The sequence below is a fragment of the Quercus suber genome, unplaced genomic scaffold (assembly GCF_002906115.3).
Source record: "Quercus suber isolate HL8 unplaced genomic scaffold, Cork oak 2.0 scaffold_173, whole genome shotgun sequence".
Taxonomy (NCBI): Eukaryota; Viridiplantae; Streptophyta; class Magnoliopsida; order Fagales; family Fagaceae; genus Quercus; species Quercus suber.
In genome coordinates this window covers 352717-379075 of record NW_027069633.1, presented here as the reverse complement: position 1 = coordinate 379075, position 26359 = coordinate 352717, and the positions used below count along the sequence as shown (strand labels likewise).

General features: G+C 34.8%; 3 protein-coding genes across 11 annotated transcripts; 1 reads left to right on the top strand and 2 right to left on the bottom strand.

The window, feature by feature from the left end:
- Nucleotides 1-4432: 4432 nt before the first annotated feature.
- LOC136069494 (small RNA degrading nuclease 5-like) lies at nucleotides 4433-6945 on the bottom strand (the record flags this gene model as incomplete). Its single annotated transcript, XM_065778116.1, has 5 exons — nucleotides 4433-4584; nucleotides 5673-5785; nucleotides 5889-6022; nucleotides 6717-6782; nucleotides 6871-6945. Coding segments are annotated over 5 exons (540 nt in total), but the record flags the coding sequence as incomplete, so codon positions are not given.
- A 742-nt stretch (nucleotides 6946-7687) lies between these two features.
- LOC111984327 (small RNA degrading nuclease 5) lies at nucleotides 7688-15702 on the top strand. Of its 3 annotated transcripts, none has more exons than XM_065778090.1 (8): nucleotides 7688-7780; nucleotides 9339-9398; nucleotides 10402-10457; nucleotides 11004-11064; nucleotides 11181-11448; nucleotides 12003-12184; nucleotides 12276-12571; nucleotides 13593-13943. In XM_065778090.1, the coding sequence occupies exons 1-8, from the start codon at nucleotides 7757-7759 to the stop codon at nucleotides 13606-13608; spliced, it is 963 nt and encodes a 320-aa protein (XP_065634162.1). In that variant the 5' UTR covers nucleotides 7688-7756; the 3' UTR covers nucleotides 13609-13943. The 3 variants fall into 3 exon arrangements, with proteins under 3 accessions (XP_065634162.1, XP_065634161.1, XP_023871721.2); XM_065778089.1 differs by having other exon boundaries at nucleotides 13537-13943; XM_024015953.2 differs by lacking the exon at nucleotides 13593-13943 and adding an exon at nucleotides 15206-15702 and having other exon boundaries at nucleotides 7689-7780.
- A 4326-nt stretch (nucleotides 15703-20028) lies between these two features.
- On the bottom strand, nucleotides 20029-24987 carry LOC111984328 (scarecrow-like protein 1). 7 transcript variants are annotated; one of them, XM_065778088.1, is made up of 4 exons: nucleotides 24834-24987; nucleotides 24300-24503; nucleotides 22169-22197; nucleotides 20029-22048 (listed from the first exon to the last, which is right to left on the bottom strand). In XM_065778088.1, exon 4 carries the CDS (start codon nucleotides 21977-21979, stop codon nucleotides 20237-20239), a length of 1743 nt encoding a protein of 580 aa, XP_065634160.1. In that variant the 5' UTR covers nucleotides 21980-22048; nucleotides 22169-22197; nucleotides 24300-24503; nucleotides 24834-24987; the 3' UTR covers nucleotides 20029-20236. The 7 variants fall into 7 exon arrangements, with proteins under 7 accessions (XP_065634160.1, XP_065634157.1, XP_065634158.1 ...); XM_065778085.1 differs by having other exon boundaries at nucleotides 20029-22036; XM_065778086.1 differs by having other exon boundaries at nucleotides 20029-22036; nucleotides 24300-24498.
- Between the last annotated feature and the right edge of the window lie 1372 nt (nucleotides 24988-26359).

Sequence of the window (26359 nt, the reverse complement as noted above, 5' to 3'; positions counted from 1 at the left end):
ACAAACATAAGATCCAGGTCAGAGATAAAAAAACAAAAAATATCAGCCATGACCAAATTGATAGAGAAAGAAAAGAAAGAAGGAAAAGAAGAAGCCAGAGAGAAACAAAAGGTGTCGCTGAACCTAATCAAAGATATAACCTTTCTTTTGGTCGATAAATATTCCATAAATAACTCTTACTATTGGAATGCTTATTTATTACGTTTTTCATTTTAGGTGTCGAATTGAGGTTGATTTATGTGATGAAACTGGATCATTGCTAGCTATATCATGTTTGGAAACAATGCAGAAAATTTCTTAAATTGCACATTGAAAACTTTGATGCTAGCAACCACTGAGGTATAATACAAGCACACTTATAAAATTCTATTTATTTGTTTGTTAAACTTATGAAGATATAGTTTAATAGTTCTTAAATCTCTTGTTTTGAATACGTTTGAAAATATATGAAATTCTCACATTATTGCTCTAATGGTAGGATGAAATACAAAATTTAGAAAACATTGCAAGGCTTTCTTCCGACCAAGAGTTCATTATTCATCTCAAATTTGCAAGCTATGATGTTTGTGGAGAAACGCACAATAGATTTAATATTGTTTCCATCTTTGATGTGCCAAATGAAAGTGAATGAATACAAGCTACTGTGACAAGTAAATTAATATGTATATGTGTTTGAAAACTTCACTAGAGATCAGAAAAAAGAAAAAGAAAAAGAAATTTTGAAGATCATGGAAGCCAGATAGAGACATAATTATTACTCAATTATTACTCAATTTGTCTTCCCTTTCATAGATCAAAAGTGTAGATATGGATACATTCGTTTTTTTAGACCTCTTTTTGTACACAATATATACTCATCTTCATAAACTACGCTTGTGATATTTGAAGCTCTTTTTTGTATAAAGTCTAAATGATCTACGTTATTATTATAGTTAATTTATATATATAAAAAAAATCCTGTATTTAGATTTTGACATAAAATATAGCATAAAAAATTATATTATCTACTTAATATAACAAATACTACATTTTTATTTTATGTATGTGATCTTTGACAGTAAAATATAAAAAATAGCATTTATGAGAAAAGTAACGAAAATAGGGCTAAAATATTGATATCTGAATATTTTGAAACAATTAATCGTATAATTTCTAGGCAGTCCAATAATTAAATAACTATAAATAAATTCTATTTAAATCCATAATTGTAATCTTTTTACTGGCTAGCATGTGCTTCAAAACTATTGATATACAAAATACCCAATTTGGTCTTAACCACAAATGTTACTCTTTCTTTTTTTTTTTCTTTTTTTTTTTTAATTTTTTTTTAAGAATACTAAATATTTTAACACACACATAAGGAGAAAGGAGAAGATCTTAAAAAAGATGACAATAGTGTATATCCAAAAAGGCTTAATCACAAACATTTATTAAGAATTATCATTTAGCAAGCTACCTAGACATCCTTCTCAAAAAAGCTACCTAGACATATTCCAATGTTCCATCGCCCCCCAACCCCCCTACACACACAAAAAAAGAAGAAGAAAGAAGCTACCTAGACATATAATTGCCCTTGCACATATAATAAATTGCTATAAAGCAGTTATAGAATGGAGTAACTAAGGAACAAAGGCCAAAGGGGTCGTGGCAGCCCCATTTAATATAATTTAAAGTTTAAACTTTTAAAATTTTCGTTTAATTCTCCTTGAGAATGAAGTTGGTTAACAAAAGACCTCATAATTAAAAACGACCAACTAGCTTAAGCATATGCATATGCCCCCTCTTACCACAAAAATAAAAAGGCTTTCTACTTAATAAACACCTAAACATGTTTTCACCAAAAAAAAAAAAAAAACATTATGTCCACAATATTTTTATAACAAATTTTAAGTAATAGGTTGTTATTAGTTATTATAGATGGACAAAAAAGTAAATTAAGTTGTGAATTCAAATTAGAACCAATAATAACTTACCACTTATAATTTGTTGTGAAAATATTGTGAATGTAACACTTCTCAAACTTAAATAGAATTATGACATTGAAGGTTTTAAGTACCTAACGAAATGTTGCCAACTCATTCAAAGACTAGAAATATTGATTAGGGTAATGGCTCTCATTCTCATTCCTTTCCCCATATTTTGGAACTTAAAAGATTGAAAATTATATTATTTCTTTTCATATTTTTTTTTAGTTTATTTACTAAATTATGTCATAAGAATAATTTATATTTTTAAAAAATGAAGAAAATGTAGATTAACTATATCTATACGTTTTGGTATTGATATAACTAACTTCATAAAAAAAAGTATTGATATAGCTAAAAGAATGGATAAAGCATCGAAATTGAATGCGTTATTTTTGTATCAAATTATTTGGATTTTGTGTTTTCTTAAAGTTAGATTTTTCTCTCATTATCATAGTTGTGGGAGCTAGGGTGAACTCTAGGAATCGTGGGCCTAGATTGGACCCATAGATGGCCCATATGAACATTAGTAAAAAGGGTCCGGGCCTAAACCAAGCGATCTAAAGAAGGTACAAATCCGAAGTCTGAGCCGAGGAGAAGGGAGAGCTCGAAAGCTTAGATAAATGACTGAAGATTGTCAAGTCATGCTTAGGATAGTGTCTAATAGAAGGAATATTTAATTTGCCCGAATGAAAGTTGGAGGAAGTTTCCTAACAAAGCCACTATCTCCTCCACATTAAATTCATTGCACCAACCAACCATGTTGCATTTTATGACTAAATGACCTTCTGAACTGTGTTCCAACAGCTTGTTATCTACTCAACTCAGCCTCAAAAGGAGGGGAATGGGAAGATGTGACAAATATCTCATCAAGAGGATCTTTCATCCTACAAATGGACGGCTAAGATGGTAGCAATGAAACTATAAATAGGAAAATACCCCACATGTCAAGGGGATTTGAAAAATATTAAACCTAAGAAAGAGAGATTATTGTAAACACTTGAGTATTTGTATTGCTATCACGCCATAGTGTTGAGTGTTCCTTGGCTAGCCCAAGGGGAGTTAATAAACAGTAAACCATTGTTCATTTGTCCTTTATCTTAATCTTCAAGTCTTTCCTTGTTGAGTCTCTTTCCATTACCTAATTGTTAGCTTTAAAGTCCACTTCTACAAATTAATTGTTTCAGATAAAGGCCCAATCCGAGAGAGTTAATCAGTTTTTACCCCACACAATAGTTATCAATTTATCATTTTTTTTTAATTGTTCTTGAAATTGATTTTTGTTATTTGTTCTCATAGCTTTTTCTCTTTTTGTGTGTGTTTGAAATTAGATGCCAAATAGGATATAAACAACATAGTTTTATTTATATATGGAAATTAATTGTAACCTCTAGCTTTAGAATAATGAAAATTGCTATAAACTTAATATACTTCGATAGATAATAAACTTGAAATTTATTAAGAGATAGTAATTATCTTTTTAAAATATATTTATATTTGTTAACACTTAATAGACATGAATTTTTATTTTTTTATATATTTATTAATTAATGGTGAATCTTTTATTCATCCTCTAGACTCCTAAAAGAGAAAATTAAAAATAAAAAGTGTTTTTTTTTAGAAGGAAAAATAAAAAGTGTTGATATAAATTATTACACACAAAGGTGCAAAGGTTTGTTTGTGTGTGTGTGTATATATATATATATATGTATGTATGTAAATTTGTTATTGGGATTTCACCCATATTCACATTTCCACCAATAAAACTTAAGCCCGGAAAATTAATGTTAGAATCCCAAAGCAGAAGCTTGACCCAAAAAACCCTAACCCCGAAATTATCATATAATCGGCATTGGGCTGGCCCATGCAATTCATCATCCTATAAAAGGGTTTATGTTGCCGTAGCTTCGAAGCTCTCTGTTTCCCTCTGTGTATCTAAAAGTGTAATTCTATTGACTCGGAGAGAGAGACACAAAGTCCCAACTATGCTCTCTCAAAACCAAAAGTGCAAAGCTTCTTCAGCTTCCGAAGAAGATAATCCCACCGCCAATAACCAGCGCTCCGATTTCCTCGATATCTATGGACCTCAAGTACTGCAATTCTCTCCCTTACTTTTTCACCTTTTCTTTCTTTCTTAATTCGAGTGCGGTACTTCTTTTTCACTACGTTATTTTATTTTATTTTTTATTTTTTTTGTCATTATAGTAATATAGAAATCCTGATAGATTGCCCACACCAAATTCTAATTGATAATGTACATGTTTATTAAGTTGTTAGCTGAATCTTTCTTTAGGATTATGTTCTTTTATTTTATGATTGTTTTTTTTTTTTTTGAATTGAAATGATTTATTTACTAATGGGTTTTATTCAAAAAACTGATATATGTTGCAAATCAAGCTGAAACTATTTTTTTTTGCTGTAAATTATGAAACTTCGTCACTAGCAAAATAAGCATAGCTAAAGATAAATCAGAGTTGTATATTTATTTCACCTGGCTGATTGAGACAATATCCATTGTCTTCTAGTTCTTTCTCTGTAAGTGTGTAATATGTAACAGGGAAAGGTAAATCTTTCATGAGTTCAAGACAGGATGGAACATCTGTACTTGTATCACATCGTTCTGCATAATGACAATGCCATTTCATCAAATGATTGTGTTGAGAAGAAGTTAATACATTTCTCTTTGGACAAAGTAATGAACACACATCTGCGCACTTCATTTAAAATCTAGTTTGGACCAGTTGGTCTGACTGGATGGGCTGTTACTGTTGACTGGTCTCAGGACCAGCTGTCATTATTCTCTATGATAGTCTTCATAGTAAACCACTTTTGACACAATGGAACCGGTGGTTGAACCAGAAACTGCTATACTACTTGCAGTTTGCTTGACCTGGCAGGTGTAGAAACTATTCTTTCTAGATGAGGGTGAGNGATTGCAAAGTAGTAAAGATGAAGAGCGGCAGAAGGGGAAGAAGGGAAGTGAGGGGAGTCCACCTCCCACTCTTGTTGTTTGGAAAGATGGAAAGAAAAGAGAAAAGAATGAGCAAATAAAAGACATAATTTTACCAGTCTAAAGTGAGGATGAAATTGAAAATTCACACACTTTTCTCAGGAGGCCATCTCTCCCTCCTCCAATCTGCCCATTTTGGAAGGATTTTGGTGGGCCAAGGGCGTTTGCCTCCTGCTCCCTCCCCTTTTCCTTCCATTTTTTCCTTTTACCAAATGGAGGGATTTATTCTCCCTACTCGTTACTCTCCAAACCCTTTCCAACCCCCTCCGATCCCTCCAAATAAAAATAGTGTTAAGGTTTTAATCCCTCCAAACATACATGGTATTAAGGTTTTAATGCAAGAGACACCCCCCCACCCGGGCAGGCTCAATTATCTACTTGCATGTTTCCTGCTCTTGCATTATTAATTTAGCAATAACGAAACTGTCCAGCTACGAAGTGCAATTTTCAAACAAACCACTAGCCAACTGGAGCAAGTAGTAAAGCAAACAATTACTTATCCAAAAAGTACTAAAGCAAGCAATTGCACCACTGCCAATAACCATGCAACCCTTTTCATGCCTTCTTTATAGCTCATACAAATTACTGAAATACCATCTCATACTAGTTTGAATAGAAATTCCTCAGGTACAAAATTATTTAACACCTAATTTCATTATGCAAAATGATGATTTCAAGACAGAATAATGACTAAAGACCTTGTTCAGAAGCCAGATTAAGTTTTTTTGATACTGAATCGATTTCATCTCTCTTTCTTTTCCGCTTGCAAGTTAGGAGTGCATCTATTGTCTGCATTCCATCTGATACACAACTAGCCAAAAAAAAAATAAAACATAAACCATAAGGACTGTACAGAAGAGAAAGATACACAATAATATTTTGAAAGGGCAAAAGAAAAGACATTCATTACTAACCTAAGAGCCAACACTGCCCTCGGATTGCCACAGCATTCTTTAAAACTACGAAGTATTTTAGATTGTGATAAGTACAAAGCTGCATCCAGGCCCGGAACATAAAGCATAACCACTTTTGGAATAAGAGGCTTGTTCTGCAGTTCATAAGATTGTTGTATCAGTAACTACAGCTTTACCCTATGTTAGTTAGGATGCCAACCTCAATTAATAGGGTTGTAGTTATTGACTTGTATGTTATTTTAAAAACCACGACCAAAAGAAGTTGGAAAAAAAAAATCTATGAGATGCAAAGCATTCATATATTTAGAGAGCTGAAAAATCAAATTTCAAGAATATGTGCTTGTGATGAAGCAAAAGATATTAAAATTTTCAAGAGGGCTTCATAGGCAAGTGCCACATGATCTATTATTTAAAAGAAAAGCCACCTTCAGCATGTGTCCTCTTTTGATATTTAGCTCTTTAGTAGAACTCTCTCATATTTTCCACCAATACCAACGGTAATGAGACAACCACAAGCAAAAAAAAAGCCAAGCTATAGGCCTCATATGAAGTAAAAGTGCACTATTATTTTGGTCACAAGCACAAGAAATATGAGAAAATCTTGCTAGAGAATAAAGACAATCTCTAACCTAAGCAATTAGTTAAAGCACATATAGTTTTGAGCTCACTAGTAGTAAACAACAGGAGCATATGCTACTATTATAGTGTTGTATGGATATGTAAATTTTTTTTCTTTAAAACAACAACAAAGTCAAAGTTCCAAAAAATTTGGGTTAGCTATGGATCATCAACAAACTAATTGGGCTTAGCTGTATTTTTTTTCTTTACCTTAATAAAAACCCATGATGGCAAGAATCCTTCAGCAAGCACCCAAGTTACAAGCCCTTGAACATCCTGTATCATAAATTAAACACTGATCAAATTTTTCTTGCTCCTTGGCAAAAATTGATTTCAATAAATTTGGTTGTTTGCAGAGACCTACTTGGAAATTTAAAGTTGAGTTAGCATCTGGCGTCTTGAAAATAATTTCTGCCTTACCCTGTAAAGGCACATCAAATTAGATTTATGATATTTGGACCAGACAAAAGTGTCATGTTTCCAGCTTGGACATGGCATGTCAGACATAGCAAGAAAAATAAGTAGTTTCCTCAAATCCACATATTACTTCTAAAGAGAAGATAGCTTTATAAGTAGTTTCCTCAAATCCACATATTCTCACCATAAGGGTCCCTTTCAGCAAGAAAAATATGGACTGCAGTCAAGCGGTAAGATCTCCCTCTATCAAGTATGAAACTCTAGAACCCAAATTAGAAAACACTATGTCTGTTCCTATTAACATGCCGTGTGAAACATTACAACCACTATTTTGGTAGAAACAATAACTAAAAAATAGAGGGAGTGATTAAAATGAGTACAAGTTTATTTATTAATGAAACGGAACCTCCAACCCTTGGGAATAAACCACAGATACACGACCCCACCCGCTAGAACTCTACATCAGGTAATCCAAGGGAACTCCTAGTGGGGATCAAACCTAGTACGTTTGGGTCTACAGTTCATCCCAAGCCTCCAACCACTAGGCTGCACCATGACGGGTCAGTAGCCCTTTCCCAATCCCAATGCACAAGGCGGAAAGGTAGTTGGCAGGCACTCTAAGATTCTCAAACTCGAAACCCACAACCTAGACAAATAGACATTTCATTTTGTTTTTTAATTAGATAGAGTAAGAAAATGAACATTTGTCATGTGTCAAATTTTTTTTTTTTTTTTTTTTCAAAATATGTTAGATGGTTCTTTAACTTCTACTTTGATTAAACACAGGTTTTCTTTCTACTCTTCCGGCTCCTTCAGGATGTTCTTTCTATGATATGTTGGCACTTGATTGTGAGATGGTCAGTCCATAGATGTCAATTTGAGTTAATAATGAGGAAATGCTTTATCATATAATAATTAGCACTGAGATAATTGTAAACTAATGTTAAATTTGAGCTTAAAAGAATTCAGTGACAGAAAAATTAGCACAATCTTCTATTCATATCATAGAATACTTGTTAGTGGCTCCTCGATTGGTAGAGTTTCCATTTATTGTATCCTATGGGAGTCAATAGTAGCATTGCTTGTTGGCATGAAAGCAAACAGGTGAAAAAGTGATCTTGTCAGTATTGTTAATTTTTTGAGTGAGGATTATGACCTATAATTGCTTAATTTGATGGCAATTCATTATTGAGTGCAAAACAAGATTTTAGAAGTTGACGTCATGAGGCCATTATGTGTATATTTGATGCTTTTGTCGATTTCTTTTTGCCATTTTGTCCCACTTGAAGTGAGAAGTAAGATGTCCTCTGTCTTATATTATAAAACCTTCAGCTACATTGCTGATTCTTTGGCTTTGAGTGAGGTATTGATGATTACTTTCTACCTTCACATTTCTAATTTGTGCTCATCGATGTTAAACTCTTTTTCTTTAAGGTGTCCTGAGGGTAATTTTTACCCTTAATGACCTATATTGATATATATTAGAAAGCGCTTTGATCGTTTGATAAACTCATGTTATGGCATTTTTCCCTGTAGCACCTATTTAGTTTCCTTCCTATCTTCTCATTTGGTTTTTCTTTTAACGGCAAATTCCAATCTGTCTGTAAGTAAACGTGGCTCACTTTATAGGTCATTAAGCTGAGTCAGGTTTTTTGTTATTTAATATTAAAATCCTGTTGTATTTGTATTAAGAAGTCCACGTAACCTCAACATTATCTACATGAAAACCTAATTTACAAAAAAGGGGAAAACTTGAGGTAACCTCTTGACGCATGAATTTCTTTCCATCATTATTTATTTGTGCTTGAACTTGCTTTGCTTTTTCCTCCCTTTTAATTTAGTGACCTTTGAATTTGTAATTACCTTTCGCAGTTAGGTTCTTGCATGATATATGTGAGCAATTGTCTTTTTTTTTTTTTGGGTCTTTTTTATTTATTTATATTATGTAAAACTCGAGCAACTTTCCTTCTAGCATCATAATTTCTCAGAATGCCTAATTGATTTTTTATTTTTTTATTTTATAGGCTCAGTGCATTAATGTCTTTACTTTTTTCTGGTTTATTCATTCTATAAATTTATACTGCATAAGACATGCAAAACACAATTTGGTCTGCTTTTGTGGAATTTCCTACTAGAGAGTAACATATGTTTGAACTTCAAAATTCAAATTTAGGTTGTTTATATGCTGAATGTTGTCTTTTGAAAGCATTTTCTTTACTGCCCTGCTTAAAAATTGAATATAATTTGTTTTTTTCTACTTTCTAGTTAAGAGTCACTGTGCTATTTTAAATGTGTCTTCTCTTCGTTTGACTTGTTGGCACTTGATAGTCACAGTTCAGCCTTTTCTTCCGTAGCAGATAGGTCATTTGTGCACTTACATTTTCCTGATTTTTTTTTTTTTTTTTTTTTTTTTAGTGTATCACAAGTGAGGGTTTTGAGCTTACAAGAGTGACCTTGGTGGATATCAGAGGAGAGGTATGCTATCTAATTTTGTTTTTATCCCTATTTTGCAAAAGGAATTGGATTATCATAAACGTGTTTTGAATGTAGACTATCTTTCTGTTGATTTCAGTCTCATTTTTGTTACACTAAAAAATTGCATTTAGTTGCCTAAATGTTCATTTGTCTTGTGTGATATGCTTGCGTAAGTTTGTGTGAAGGAAATGCATCCTTATCATGTTCCATTGCCCAATGTGGTATGACATTGATATTTCACATTTTCAATTTACACTAGGCTTCTCTCAGTCTCACCATACTAATATATTTATGTTTCATTGTTTTGTACTGAAGTTTGTAAAAATGGAAAAAGCTGGGTTTTTTGAGGTACTTTGTATCTTGATGATCCTCCCTAAATAGCAGCTGCATTTTGTTATTGATATATAGTTTTGAAGATATTGGGTTTATGTTATTTATGTTAATGTAAAATGGCCCAAGAGGCCCAATATATTGTAAGCCCATGGAGGGCTTATATATACCCTACTAAAGTTCATTGTAATCAACACTTGAGAATACAATAAAGATATAGCCGCCACGGTTTTATCCCGTGGATGTTGGCCATTGGCCAAACCATGTAATCCCTTGTGTTCTTCTCTTTTTCTTGCTTCCGCTTCTCTATATTATTTTATTCTTGTCTTTAACATAAAGCATGCTTGTATCTTGTAACCCTTTCAATACCAGTATATTATTACTAATAAAAATATATCATCATCACTGACATCATCAATGACTTATATCGCAACATGGGGTTCACAGTGTGTCAAAGTATTGTATTCAAATTTCAAATACATTGAGATACAGCTCGTCCAAAAGTTTGACTGTCCATTCTTCATTAAATTTTAGTGTAAATACTAAATACCTAATTTTTGTTTTCTTTTTAATTTTATAATTAAAAAGCAGTATCACTTGGTGTCAAACATTTGGATGGGAATCAACGTTATTTTTCTTGGATGTCTAATTAGCCATGACTGAATTTTTCCAGGTTGTGCTAGATAAATTGGTTAAACCATCAAACACTATCATTGACTACAACACCAGGTACGCTTTCGTTTGAGCTTCTAGTAGACATTTATACACTTTTGTTTGAGCTTTTGGTAGACATTTATTTGGATATTTTTGAGCTGATTTTTAAGAAATGAAATCAACAGAAATATTTGGTTTTTTGGATATCTTGTGTTTTCATCATTAAAGCAAGCTGTAATGTTAAGCAACTTTGTTGGAGTTTTAGCAACTTCCCATGATACATATTGATGTTCCCAGTATGTATCATCAATACTGTCTTTTTATTTATTTATTTATTTATTTTTTTAAGTAGGACTGTTTTCTTATTTTATATATCATATACTATATAATAAAAGTTGAGTCCTACACGCTGTGACTCTGCCAATTGGATGTCCTCTCTCTCTCTGCATGTATGTTATCAGTTTTCATGTCTTGAGTGTTCATCATCACGAACACGATGTTCATTTTATTCAAGAAAATTTTTATTTCCTATTTTAAAAAAAGGCATATATATTATCAGTGTGTCAAAAGTGATTTGACTAGACTATTTTCCATTGATAATAATTCATTGTGGATATTCAGGTTTAGTGGAATCACATGTGAATTGCTAAATGGGGTGACTACAACTCTTAAGGAAATTCAGGTTTGTTACTTGGGTGTATGCTTACTTGATTAACATGATTGTATGCTGTTGCTTCACTGATCGATTGCATGTTAAGACTACTTTTTTTATTTATTTACAGTTGCTTCCATGTTCAGGAAGATTTTCTAAAGCTGGTTTACAAAGAGACCATCCTTGTTGGGCATTCCTTGGAAAATGACTTGTTAGCATTAAAGATCTCTCATGGTTTGGTGATAGATACTGCAGTATTGTACAAGCACCCCCGTGGTGCATCTTACAAAACTGCTCTAAGAGTTCTTGCCAGGAAATTTCTTTCTCAGGAGATACAGCAGTCGGGCAATGGTCATGATAGTATTGAAGATGCAAAAGCTACTATGGAACTAGCACTTTTAAAGATTCGATATGGCAAGTACTTCTTTTCCATTGAACCATTAGCAAATGGAAATTTGGGCAATAGTGGAGATTTGGAGAATTAATAGTTTGATTATTTGATAGTTCCAACTTGGAAGATCTTTAAGAAAAAAATAGCTTTTACACACACACACACACACACACACATTCATTAAGAAAAGCAGGTGGAAGATATTAATTATCATCTTTGCAAGATTTTTGCTACTTTAAAACAAAATTGGGCTCATTACATCAAACATAGTCCTTGTGAATAGCCATATTTCAACTACATGAGGTTCCCTATTAATTGAGGCAGGGAATGGAGCCACTATGTAGAAGTTTCCAGTGTCATGGAGGAGACTAGTGGAGATATAAATGTAGATGTCATTGTCATTGTGGCTATATAATACTCATATATTGTCTGTAACAATCTGTGTTCTGAGTAACTTATTATGAAACATAGGGAAAATATTTATCTGTTAAAATATATTTAATTTTCTTTTGTAACCCCTTTAGAGGTTATAGTTTACACATGTACTTGCTCTTATTTTCTTTTCTTTTGGAATTAGGACCTGAATTTGGTTCACCTCCATCTTACATGCGGGAAAAGCTTCTTACAATTTTGAGTCAGTCTGGCAAGTCCTCTTCTTTTATTGATGATATTTCCATAGTGAAGCGATACACCTCTGAGTTATCCCATGCATTTCCTGTGTCTTCTGATGAAGAAGCTCTAGCAAAGGCCAGAAAGGAGGTAGATCTTTATAATGGGTTATAAATGTCCCCTTCTCCTTATGTGTTAACCATCTACATAACAAGCTTGTTACATTACTTGTTACTTCCAGGTGAAGAATGATCGGGTGCACTTTGTCTGGACTCAGTTCTCAGAACTTAATTCCTATTTTAGAAAACAAGCAGAGGATGCAGAGAAATTAAATGGAAGACTTGCAGAGATGATGTCATTGCTTACATGTCATAAGAAGTCTGCTAACAGAAAAGGTGTCAAATGCAGCATCAAGCCTGAACTAAAGGAAATCCTAACCCGCTTGGATGCTAGAATCCGCAGCCTCTATGCCACGTTACCCACCAATACTATGCTTATAATTTGCACTGGCCATGGTGACACGGCAATCGTCCATAGGTAATGCTTGTTGGATCTGTTTTATGCATTTACTATGCCATGTTTCCTTTTTTTGCACTCCAAAAAAAATATAACTTTTTATTTAAATGCCAATAGCCAAGTAATTGACAACATATCTGGACCAATATTTCCTTATACCCACATTCAGATGGTTTTTGATATGTTTGGAATCCATACATTAACTAGAGGAAGTCAGCCTTGTATTCTTCTCTTGCTTTAAAAAAACACACACTCACACACACACAACTATCATGTTTAATTTGGTGCCACTGCTACCAACTTAGAAGAATGATTATCAACTTAAACACAACAAAATGCTATCACTTTTGTATTGTTTTGCTTCTTTTCTTAAGTAATGAACACATTTGTTAGTGGTAGTGGCACAATTTGCTCATTCTCAGCTGGATGTTTTTTCATTATTTATTGTTAAAATTACATTTGCAGGTCCTGAAGTTGAGAAAATGAAATATAGTTTATGCCAATAATGAAATCTAACTACAAAAATATCATTAGACATGTTATCAAATTATGGCACTCATGACAAGTTCTATGCTATAACTTCATGTCATCTTCCTCAACCTCCTTTATTAGTAAATAAACATGTATTAAAACAAAAAAAATTCTGAATCCTGATTCCTGCAACTATCCCCTAAAAGCCAAGCTTTGCGAAAGTTTGCCAATGCCACCTCCCAATCTACCATTCTAAACAACTCAGCCCACAACCACAATACTGCACAAATTTCAATACTTTCGAAATCAGAGCATGCCATTCATCACATCCAGAAACCAAACTTTGCCAAACTTAAATTCTGTCCACCTTTCGTTTTGTTTCTAAAAGTGGTTGAGAAATCAGAATAAAAGATGGTTGTGTTCTTTAACCTTATTGTGAGCTCTATTTCAGTGTTTCTCCACCTATGAGTTTCAGCATCTCTTTTTTATTTTTAAATCTTATTTTGATCTGTCAGATTATCGACAATCCATGACCTGGACAATGATTGAGTATTTTAGGTGATGAATCTAGTGATAGGTTCTGCTAGTGTGGTGGAATTGGATCTGGGTTGCAGCTTTTGCCAATCACCTCTCTCTCTCTCTGACCTGCCAAACTTTGGTGGGTTATTGAATATAATGGAGAGTGTCTGTGAATTTCATTGATTTCCTCACCACCAAAGTTCATTTACTGTTTTAGTGGCAAGCAATTTGAGAGATGAAGTTCCCCCTTCCACCCTTTCTTTTTTTAATAGACTTTATCTTCATTTAAATTTAAAGAGTTTGGAAGGAGATCATGTAAAGTTGATTTTGTAAAACTTGACTTGGATTGGCATGATGTAATTTTTAACGTGTTGAGTGACTTTTGTGTCCTAAGTTACATTAATGCTGTGAGCTATTTACCCCTATTTCCTCAACTTCAGAGGGTGTTTTTGTTTTTTTGGGGGGGAGGGGATGGGGGCGAGTCATAAACTGGAACTACAAGGGGTGACTGTTTTAGGGCCTAGCCAAGATAGGTTTAAATATAAGTTCCCCTTATAAATATACTGTTACAGGGAAATCCGATAAATTCATACACCCTTGGTAAATCAAAATGCATTTGTTTTTACTATGAAAATCAAATTGGCCTTAACATGCACTGACTTAATTTTAGGCATAAAATTAGGTCCGTATAAGAAGGATGTCATTAGATCTCAAATATTGAGGAAAGACGTTTCTATTTGTCTTCAAGTGGCCACTACCCCATAGATTGGCTGGTCTTACACCTCCATTGAGCTCGTAGTATCTATTACTTCAGTAATAATAGGGTTAAGCATGGTCCTTCTAGTTTGTTATGGTTTCAATTTTGGTACTTGTGTTGCTGAGTTGTTCTTTAGTACTTTTTTAATGAGGGGGAAAAAAAGCCATTGCAATGTACTATCCAATGGCTCCAATCCTGACAGGCCAATGAGCTCTAGCTTAAATGGTGCCTCCCCTTGTAAGACCAAGGTGGAGGGTAAGGTCTTGGGTTCAAGACTCACCGGGTGCATGTGTAAAAAAAGAAATCGAATTCCTGATGGGAGTGTAATGGAGGTTATGAAATTCTTTTTAGGTCTTTTTTTTAATGGTGTGTCACTAACCAATTGGCTTGGCATAATGGGAGGCTAATACGACAATACTGTGACAATGCAGTTGATATGGCAGTAATATGGCATATTGAAATTGAGAGCTTCCATGCCATGTGCATTGTAATGCACGCCTCCCATAAATGCTTCATCTATGGTGTGTGCACATTATAAAAGCATTGTCATCTAGGAAAATTCTGTGACCTGAATTTTACTGCCATCAGGAATTGTATTATATATATTTGATGGCAAAAATCAGTTACACATTGACTAAATTGAAACCACCAAAAAACTTAAGGAGGGCATACATGTATATAGCCCATAGTAGTAGCATAATGATAAGAAAAGTTTTTTCACTTTCAATGAGAGAGGGAGCGTGCTCATTCGAAGTGCACAGATAATACAGGGGTAGATATTGATGAAATCATATAGATTTTGAATAGTTGCATAGTATTTCATGGTAAATATATTTCAATTTTCCTTCTACTAATTGCAATTACTCTCTGTCTGACGTTTGTTCATCTTTTCTCTCCCATGGATGAAGATTGAGGAAAATGCTTGCAGAGAAGAGTGAAACCAGTCTATGCCGTGAGAAGCTGGTAAAGGTATTGGAAGAGCTCCAGGCCCAAGCTGAGGTGGCTTTGTGTTTTGTAGGTGTGAAGAATTGAACATAAAATATATGCACGTCTTAAATTTGTTCTCATGATCTTGTATTTTAGCTAGCATTTACCCTAGGAGTGAGGCTTTCAAAATTTTGATAGAAATAGGGCATGCATACAATTGTTGGAAAAAATTGTAAAATTTAGTCGTGACAGGACCAGTATTTGATGTTCTGTCGGTGTCAACAGTGCAAAGTGATAAAAAAGTGTGTCCAATCTCATTTTTGCCTTCAAAGAGCAGGTATTTTACTGACTTTTCATTCTAGATTCTTTGACAAAGTATTCGTGTTGACCTATGTAATTGAATATTCTTATCTTGACACGATAACACCTATGTAATCGAATATCCTTATCTTGACATGACATTATCGCGATCCACCAATTCAAATTGTCACTCTTATTTGTCATTTTACCCATATCGACTTCCACTTCTTGTGGAAAGTTTTGAGTCGATAATATCTACCTCCATTAACCACCCTTTGAAACAACAATCTTTGTTGAAGCATCGTTGGCCCTAGGGGTGTCCACGGGTCGGGCCGGGTCGGGTTTGTGCCCGATCCGGACCCGACCCGACCGTCTCGGGTGGAGAAGATTCCAACCCGCAACCGACCCGGATGCAGTTTCAGATCAAGCGGTTCGGGTCGTATCGGGTTTCGGGTTTGCTCGGTCGGTTTCGGGTTTTCCGATTTCGCCGGTTTTGGCCGAAATCTGGCCGGATCTCGTCAGATCTGGCCGGATCTAACGAGATTTGGCCGATATTTCTTCGTATCTATGGAAATATGGCCGAGATTTGGCAGATATCTAGAGGGATTTGGCCGAGTTAGAGTCGAGCTTACCGGAGTTTGAGTAGATCTGGGCTAGATTCGCCGGATTTAAGCTCACCGGAGTGAGGATTTGAGCTTATCAGAGTAAAGGAAGGCCAAACGTGGCCGGATCGGAGCTGAGAAGCCCAAACATCGCTGGATTTCGGCCTTCTTTTCGGGGTTTTGTCGGGCGGGTCGGGTAGATCGGGTTTTTGAGGATGGAACCCGATTACCGGAGTTTGAGTAGATCTGGGCTAGATTCGCCGGATTTAAGCTCACCGGAGTGAGGATTTGAGCTTATCAGAGTAAAGGAAGGCCAAACGTGGCCGGATCGGAGCTGAGAAGCCCAAACATCGCTGGATTTCGGCCTTCTTTTCGGGGTTTTGTCGGGCGGGTCGGGTAGATCGGGTTTTTGAGGATGGAACCCGCCACTCGACCCGCCGGGGTCGGGTTCTGAAGGTTTGGACCCGTCACCGACCCGTCGGAGGTGTCAGTCCGACCATGACGGGTCGGTTCCGGTCGGGTTGGTCGGTTCCGGCGGGTGATCGGTATTAAACGCATCTCTAGTTTTCACATGAGCAAATTTGAATAGGAATAAACCTTTTTGTCCATTTGAGAATACTTGGACTACCAACATCTTCATCAGGAGGTATGGCATTGAGTTTTCTAGAAATTGCCCCACAAAGATTCAAATTCCACTTAAAGCATTAATTTCTTCCACAACTTTAGGATTTAGCCGGAGGTTTCACAACTAGCCCTCCATTCACACTAGTGTGAGAGCAAAGCAAAATAGTCAAGCTTTGTAGGCTCTGAATGTTCCTCGTGGCAGAGTTGCCCCCAATTCTTATTTTCATCAATTCTGGGCTTACTTTCAAAACAGCCAACTTGATGTCCAAGTCCAATTCTCGGCTTACACGTCCGTACATATTTTTCTTTATTTTATCTTAAAAAAAAAAACTTGTTTTTTATTTTTTGAGAAGAAAAAAAAAAAAAAAACATGTTTTCTATAGTATAAAACACGTATTAAACGCATGTCGTATTATACTTGTATGACAATTAAATTTTCAAAAAATTGTTTTAAAACTTTATTGACATTATAATTGTTTATTTTGTTTAGGTGTGTTATTATAATGACAATCAAATTATCAAAATTAATATTTTTAGTTCCATATTTTTCTATTTATATTAAAATCAACATTTCATAATTTTATTAAAACCTTAAATTTTAATTTATGAAGACATTTCTCTAATTTGAATGATTAGGTAATATCATAATATGTACGAATGTTAATTAGATTTAAAATAAAATAATTTTAAATTATAATGATATAAGACAATAAATACTTTTTTTTCCTTGCTAAATAAGTGAATGGAGGAATAAATGTTTCCTTCAGTAACTGGTTATATATTTTTCCTGAAAACATAACTAAAAATTTAACAAATAAGTATACTAAATACATTAATGCTCAATTAGTTGTTTTATTTTATTTTATTTTATAATCTCTTATAAAATTATATTAAGATAACATAAATGTACTATTAAATTGTAATATAATATAAGAAATAACTTAACATATATTTATTCAAATTTCTAATATATCTGTACCTACATTTATTTATTTATTTTGCGTCTTTTTTTTTTTAAATTTCTTTTTTCTATAAAATATCGAATATTTGGGGTTTCTTTTTGTATATTATTTTGATGATCCAATCCGCAAGTCCCATCATTAGGAATTGTTTGATTGTCTTTCTATGCAAAAGAAGAAAAATAAAATCAACTTGAATTCAGGACAACCATTTGTAATGTTGGTGTGGGTTCCTGTTTTGGACGGTAACTAGGCCCAAATGATGATAAGGATCCTAAGTCTCCAAAGAAAAAATGTTTGATGGTTGGTGGGCTGGGCTTGGTTCACTGTAGTTGTATTGGGCTGATTACGAACTAATTTGTGCACAAAACATAGGCCCTACAACACACACACACACACACACACACACATGTTGTAAAATAAGCGACTGAGGAACAATAAAGGAATTATCAAGAAAAATGAAAATGCGAGTAGGAACATCAGGGAACTCACAAAATAGAGCAATAGTTCATTATGTTAAGTTTTTGGGTACATTGGACCCTATTTCTTACTGGTATGTGCCATGAGGTTCAAGTAAGTTCAAAAGTTACAAACTTGGATAGCTCTTTCTAGGCTTCCAGTACTTGTGATGTTTGAATCCTCTTAAATCCAAGTGTATCCTCAAGCAATTACTGCAGGATCATTCACAATGCCTTTCTTTTCTCTCTATTTTTCTAAAGCTTAGTGAATCTCTCTAATGCTCTTTTTATGCTTTGATTAATAGTTGCTGAATGCCTTTTGTTAATGACTTAATTCTCATTCTATAGTACATTTCTAGGGTTTTTGGCATGCCACTGATTCTCTCCTTTTGCTGCCTTGGGTACCAGAACTAATATTGTGTCCGCAATATTGGTGGTTGGTTCTTGTCTTATTTTCTCATTGCATTCTTCTTTTGAGGTTTCCCTTCCAAAAGTTCCCAGCTGACCTTCTTCTTTTGAGGGGTCCTGATGGGGCAGACTTCTAATCCTTCTTCCAAAACTTCTAAAGAGACTTTTCAGAGCCCTTTTTGGCTGCGTCACCCTTTGTCCTTTTTAGTCAAATAGGTAGATATCTCCCTGTTATGTTGAAAGATCCCCAGCCACCTTCTTTTATGGTCCACCCTTTCTTGCTTACTCGAGGTTTTGGTTCTTCCTATTAGGTATTGGTCCCTAGCCACATTTGTTGCATAGTCTTCTTCTCGGCTATGGGTGGCTGATGGGACATGACCCCTTTGTTCTCAGTGTCTAATGACATGCCTCTTTGTGCTATCCACATCTTGGTTGGCCTCCTTTAGCTCTTCCCGAGGATCCCCCTGGCTTTGGTAGTCCCAAGGTATCTTGATCCAGTCATTTTCTCCTCTTGGTCTCCCCTAGTGATCCCCTTTCACATAGGGTTGGGCCAAACTTCCTTTGCTTTCTTCTTTCCTCTCTAAGGCCCAAGGCTTACCCTATCATGGGCTTGGGCTCCCTCTTGCCTATTCTTAATGGGCCAAACCTTGGCTCATGGATTGGGCCTTCCTTGGTTTTGAGGGCCCATTTGCTTTGGATCTTGTAACATTTTGAACCTCAATAGTTGGTAAAAAATTGGATTAATTATCTTATTTTTGCTTTTCGTGAAAAAAAAAAAAAAACCAATTGAAGTGGAGGGTTTCTTCAAACAAGTAGCTGCGTCAACCAAATTTCGCAACAGTTATCGATATTCTGTCTCATATATTATTATATTACTAACTATGGTTAGAAGTTTCGTGAATAAAAGAAATTGTGCTATTGTACTTGCTGATGAATGTTTGGCTAGTGGATAAGGCTCATCTTAATTGGCAGCATAATAAGATTTTTTTTCCCCTAAAAAATAATCAGCAATCATTGATTTGTAAGGCTAGTTGTCATCGCTGATACAAACAATAATTGTAATCACAGCCATTAAATTGAACTCGATTAAGAAATTGAGAAATGGGGAGGATACTTAGACTAGTCAAAGTTCAAGCATACTTTTGAAAATATTAATGGTGATTAAGCACTATGTTTACTTTAGGTCTTTCCCGTCTTGTCCATCAAGGAATTCCATTAATTCTATGGACTTGAGTGGTTAGTTGAAATGTTGTTTTTCTTTATCTTTCTTTTCAATTCATTGCTATGGATTCAGGGTCTTTCAAAATGTAGCCATATGGAAATTTACCTAAATATCATAGTCTTGACTTATCTAGATGGTTCAAACACGGATCCATAATTAGGCTTGTCAGCATTTAGTTTGGTTCAAAAGGAATAAACAGTAATGATAATAATAAAATGATGATAAACAAAGTTACAAAGCCGTAAGATGAAATTCCTTTATGAATGTTAGATAAACAGCAATCCCATAATCATCCTCGGACAATTCACTTCTTGATAACATTAACAAAATACTTATTTCTAACTAAGATAATACATCAGCTTGAATCTTGATCTCACACAATATTACAAATACTACAAGCAACAAACATGCTATTAGTAACTCAAATGATGTATACATATCACCTCCATGCTGAAGCAACAATCAAGTTTTTCTCTTCCCACCCAAAATGAAGTGCACCCATTTCCTTCTTCACCTTGTACCTGTCACAATACTCCCTAATTAGATTTTGGATTGTATCAATCACTTTTGGTCCCATGGGACATGAAGTGAAACCAGCCATTGTCATCCTTGCCCTCCATTTGCCTGCTACCTCATACCGCTCTATCCTCTCCTCTCCTTCACATGCAACGATGTTTACAATGTCCCGTGCCAGGCACTGCCTTTCAACATTCATTCTATCTTGACTCTTCCTTGGGAGAGTTGCATCAAGAGACTCAAAAACAGCTGAATAGTAATTGTATGCTTCAACGAATCTAGGCAAAAATGGAGCCGTGTTTGTGTTCACATCTTGTTCAACAACAGTAACAAGTTTTGGATTTAGGCTCTTAACCATCCGAAGGAGCTGGTCTCGCTGGTTTACTGTTGACACGCTCTCATCTGGCATGTGGTGAAGTTGAAAGGCAAAGTTCACCAAAAGTGCTTCTCCTGGTCGACAATTGAGCATTGATGGAGTTATTATTGAAGTTTTTGATGCCACAGCTTGGAATTCAAATGGTACCTTAAGTGCTTCTGCTAGTTTCTCCAGTCTTTGTCCAATAATTTTTAGGCCTCCAACGGAACGTTGAACTGATTCAGGGTCATCAACCCCAGTTAATCTCACATGGGGTGGCTTCCCTAGGTTATTGGCAATTGTTTGTATCAGTGTTATATATTGACTCCCTTGGTTGATATCGAAATCTACTATATGGATTCTTTTCTCATCTTTAAATGCCTCTATCATTGCACCATTGGCTGCCATATATCCAAATTTAAAACAAGGGCACACCTCGAAGAGGATCTGCATGGCTGCAAGCCGGTCAGAAGAGGGGGGCTCTTTGCATTTTAGAGCTTTATAAAGACATTTACCAGAGGAAGCCATGCGAGCTGCAAGACCTTCCACCATGTAGGCTGCAATCCTCTGAGGAGGATCCCCCTGGATTGAGACCATGTTTCGGAGGTTACTTATCATAGCTGATGCTTCCATGACGTTTCCGTCTGCAAGTGCACCAGCACAATCAAGTAGCATTTGTCTAGGAGTACGAGGAGATACTTGTGATACTTCCTTGTTGCTGCTGATGCTACTGAGGTTTGAATCTGTAGATGAAGATTCCTTAGGAGAGTCATGGAGCAATGTGTTGTGAACTCGGTCAGCCCATTCACCATCAATTTCCATGCTGTGATCTGTACCAAAAATGTCATCGTCGTCATCATCATCATCATCATCATCATTATCTTCAAGCAGTGCTCTTTCCAATTCTTGAAGCTTCAGTCTCATCTTATCTTCATCATAGTCTACTGGATCTGGGCTTTGGCATTCCAAGTAATCCGATTCAAAATTGGATTGATAGGCATCACGATGCCTCATGGACATCAAAGAAATGTCAAATGGGTTTCGAGTGCCCATGGAGATGCCATCTGGATGAACTGAATTTCCAGAGATGCCAGAACTAGATGGCTGTATAAGTTCTTCTGTTGGGGAGTCAAGGAAATACTTCTCATAACTTTCACTGGAGTAAGAATCAGTCACATATATAGTCTTATGCTTATCAGAACCTAATATTTGGGTGGACAAGCTGGGGCTGTCATCACTCCCCTTTAGTGAATAGAGCTTGGAATTTCTATATGATGGCGCAGATAACCCTGCAGACCTAACTAAAGACATGGCTTTCTTCTAACTTGCTGAGTTTTAGAGGAAGGCTGCTTCTACATAGAACGAGCCCTGTATCATGAACTGTCACATAATTAGAGAGAGAAATTCTGATAAAACTGTTAAACTTTTGAAACTTGCAATTTTTTGTTTTCTCGTAAAAAAAACAGTACATAAAGCATTTGGGTAAGGTTAGCTACTCACCGTTTAAAACTCTGATGCTTTTGGGAAGCCTGCATTCAGCCAGAGCAAAGAAGAATAGTTTAGCAGTGATAGCAGAAACTGTACAAATCAGTCAATATGAGTGTGTACACATGGAAACATGGAAGAGAGAGAGAGAAAGAGAACATTGTGCAATCAACAATGTGAAGCATGACTATTGAGTCTATGAGCTTGATAGTTTGGTAACACCATAGTAAAGAACTAGCAATTGAAGGCACTATGTAGCAGCTGGCTGCATGAAATGTAAACTTAAGATTGCCCTTTGAAGCATAACTGGTTACACTCAAGTGCAAGTAATAATACCTAAATTGAAATTTTCACATCATTGATCAATCAATGAAAAGGGCTACCTAGAGAAGTGTGTCTTAGATGAGGGTCCCTTCTTTAGTTCCTGATGAAAGAAAAGGAGAATATCTGGTATAAGAGAACAACCTTTTAAACCCAACCAGGTTTGTCTCCTCCTCCCCCACAAAAGAAAAAAAAAAGTTCTGATAATTCAAAAATTTCCAACATGCAGTCCCTAGCTGTACAAGACATCATTTATGAGTAGAAGAAAAGTGTTTTAATACTTGGAATATCATCAGGAAGCCCACACATTGTGCTTTTGTAAATTTAATTAGATAGTAAATGATGTAATTTAGAAAGTGAGTTGGGGAATGAACTCTTGAGGTCTTTATTTATTTAGTTCTCAATTGTTATTTGCTGAAATTTTGTGTAGAAGTAAAGACTTTAAGGAATAATAATTCCTAAATTGGTAACAACATATCATAAACTATTATTCATTGTTTTCCCATTACGATGTTGGTTTTGAAGTTTAATCAAGAAATGGATATATTTTACAGAAGTTTGTCTCTTTACAGGAAAGGCCATAAAGCAGAGGTCATAAGAAACTGATTTTAAAGAATTAGGAACTAAGATACTTGTATGCTTCACTTCAGCCTAAAAGAATTTCATGTAAAGTTAGTTGGTGCTTGGAACTCCACTAAATTTCAATGAAGTGTTTCTGACATTTCAAATCGAGAAAACATATAACGGAACTTAAGAATTCTAAATTAGTGTGGCTAGATTGAAACATTCCTCCAGTGTGTTTGAGAGTTTATAATGGAAAAGGAGCAGAAAGGGAAGAGATGCTCCCATTCCTTTGTTTAGATGTTAAAGAAAATAAGAAGGAATGGAAAGGAGAGAAACATGTTATATCACTTACTTTTTATTCATGCTTTTATTGAATTGGAGTGAAAATGTTATTTCCTCTCAATTAATGAGGGGAGTGCAGCACTCACACAAAAGTAGGCTGAACGCAAAACTGAGGAAGGAATGGAACGGTTCCCTCCATCCTTTGGGATCCACAGTTTCCTTGCATTCCAACCCTTTGGAAGTCCCTCTATCCAAACAATATGTATGGAAAACATTTTCTCTTTTGCATTTTTTGGATTTATGTCACAAGATTGTAAAAAAATTCAGTCAATCAAACATTGTAAATATGCATGAGAATGTAATTCTTGTTGAGTTTCAATCTACCATAGTTAAATTCAGATTCAGGTAACAAAGTACACATTTAAAAAAAGAAAAAAAGAAAAAAAAAAAGATGTCGTATAAAAGACAATTGAGGGACTACAAACTGCAGCCAAGGATTTGGTTCCCTTTTATTATATGTAGATCAATTTCAAGAATATTATATTTAGAAGCAGAGAGTACCTAGATGCAATACTATTATAAGATAAAAGATCCTCTCAGAAATCACTTTTTCCAACATACAAACCACCAAAGATCACAAGTATAAGATTTCATTTATTTACCAAAAACAGAACATAAGTATAAACTAAATCCATCATCAGCTGACATTTCTGATGAGGGAGAGAGGAAATATTCCAAGTTCTATGAATATTCAATTAACAACAAAAAGCAGCATATTGCCTATGTTTTGTCAATCAATTTCTAGATTACAACATAAAAAAGTATGCTGTCAGAAAGAGAGCCACAGCTAGCAGCATAGATAAACTATCTGGAAAGAATTCATGCAAATACAAGGGAATTCAATCCCTGTTGAAGAAATTCAAGAACAAAAGATTAAAAAAAAAGGAAAATTGAAGAAGAAGAAACTAAAAGCATATACCTGATGAAAGAGGAAGGCCTCAAGAGTCAAGAGGAAGCAAGATAGATCTTATCAGAAGTCAAATTCTGCGAATTAAGTTTACACCCATATGTAGATGAAACCCAGAATTGGCTTTGAAGGTAGAGAAAAGCTTTGGTTGACTATGTGTTATGGTTTTAAGGACAAACCAAAGAGGCAAAATATATATTTATTGGCATATCTACACTAAACAATTGTAGAAATTGAGGTTAGGTAGGCTTAGAAGCAACTCACCTTTAACAAAATCAAACAAAGCAGCAAGAACAAAAAAACAAACTTGACGAATACTATAAACAAATAAATAAAAAAAAGCAACACAGCCCCAGACGACACAAAAGAATTATTATAAAAAAAAATTATATATTTGTTGGAAGGGATGTGAACTACCCTATTTAGAAGCTGAAGAGATAAACAAGACAAGACCCAAAACTTATAAAGCTATATGGTATGAACATCCAATCTTCTGGAATTTGGGAAAGCATGACAAGTAAAAGTAGTAAAAACTAAGAAACTCACCTTAGATTTCCTTCAAAGGTCCATGTTAGCTTCAACACAGGTTCTTGTTTTTTGCTTTTTGTTTTTTTATTAATCTCTGCTCAGTTCTTTTACTTTTTCCTTTGTGTGTGTATGTGTGTCTGCATGTTTATACCAACCTGTCTGACTGAGGTTGTCTGACAGTACAATGTTAACATGTCATACACATATGGTGTGCTACTAGAAGCAACAGTAATAGAGGGCTTTATCATTTTCATCAGTCAATCCTAGCCGCCCAATTTGTTGACCAATTCATCAAAAAAGTTGATCTACTCGTTGGTGATTTGTGAATGGTGTGATTTGCATTTTTTTCTGTAGTTTTGGGACATGGGAATGAAGTTATTGGACTGTTGGTAACATCAGTGACAATTGTACGGTAATGTTTCAAAAGTTAAGGTGGTGCTTTGTGACATTTGGGTGAACATAATTGCCTAAATGAATGGGGACTGAAGAATCCTAGCACTCGTGACAAAGTCAAAGGTTTTGCAGGTCATCTTTTCTAATAGCTTTAAAGACAGTTATTTCAGAATACAAATATTGTCACCACTTGTACTCGTTTTTCCATTTTTTTTTATTGTATTACATCAGTTATACATGATATTATACAGACAAAATCAATTTAATTTCGGTTTAATACGAGAAAGTTGCGTCGAAGTGCATGACAAAGCTGGTATCGCTAGACTTTTTACCTTAAGAAAACCGATCTTTCTAGAGATACCACTTTTCTTTAGCGTGTAGAATCTAATGTTCAAAAGCGTGTATGAGTGAAAACTACAGACAAAATCAATTTAATTTCGGTTTAATACGAGAAAGTTGCGTCGAAGTGCATGACAAAGCTGGTATCGCTAGACTTTTTACCTTAAGAAAACCGATCTTTCTAGAGATACCACTTTTCTTTAGCGTGTAGAATCTAATGTTCAAAAGCGTGTATGAGTGAAAACTGAGAATTTTCGTGGCTGTAGCACAAAGGGAGAGATCTAAAGGAACAGTAAAAAATGAATGTGAAAGTCAAGATGTCTATAATTACCAAGAGAAGAAAATACATGGGTTTGGTTTAGTAACTGTCTAGTGGGATCAAAATTTCTCATTAATTATTGGCTTGAATTTGAATTTTCAGTGATTCGTGAGGAAATTACATAAAAGGTCAAAAATTTATATCATGTTTCATAATAGGTCTTAAGGTTTTTAATTATGTAAGTCCCAAACTTAAGAAACCATTCCAATTTTGAAGTCCTTGTCTGTCTCATTTATTTATTTTCATTATTTTGGGTAGTAGCAAGACAGAGAAGAACGAAAAACTATTAGAGTATGTTTGGTAGACTGTAATAAACTTATTCCTTAGGTTTAGCCATTCAATAGTTTGGTTATATTTTTATTATAAAGAATAACAATTTTTTATGAACAACTATTCTTTAAAATGAGGAATAATTATTCATCTCTAAAAGTGATGTAATAGCTAATAAAAAAAAGATGTAATAGCTATTCCTTAGAAGGTATATTAATTTCTA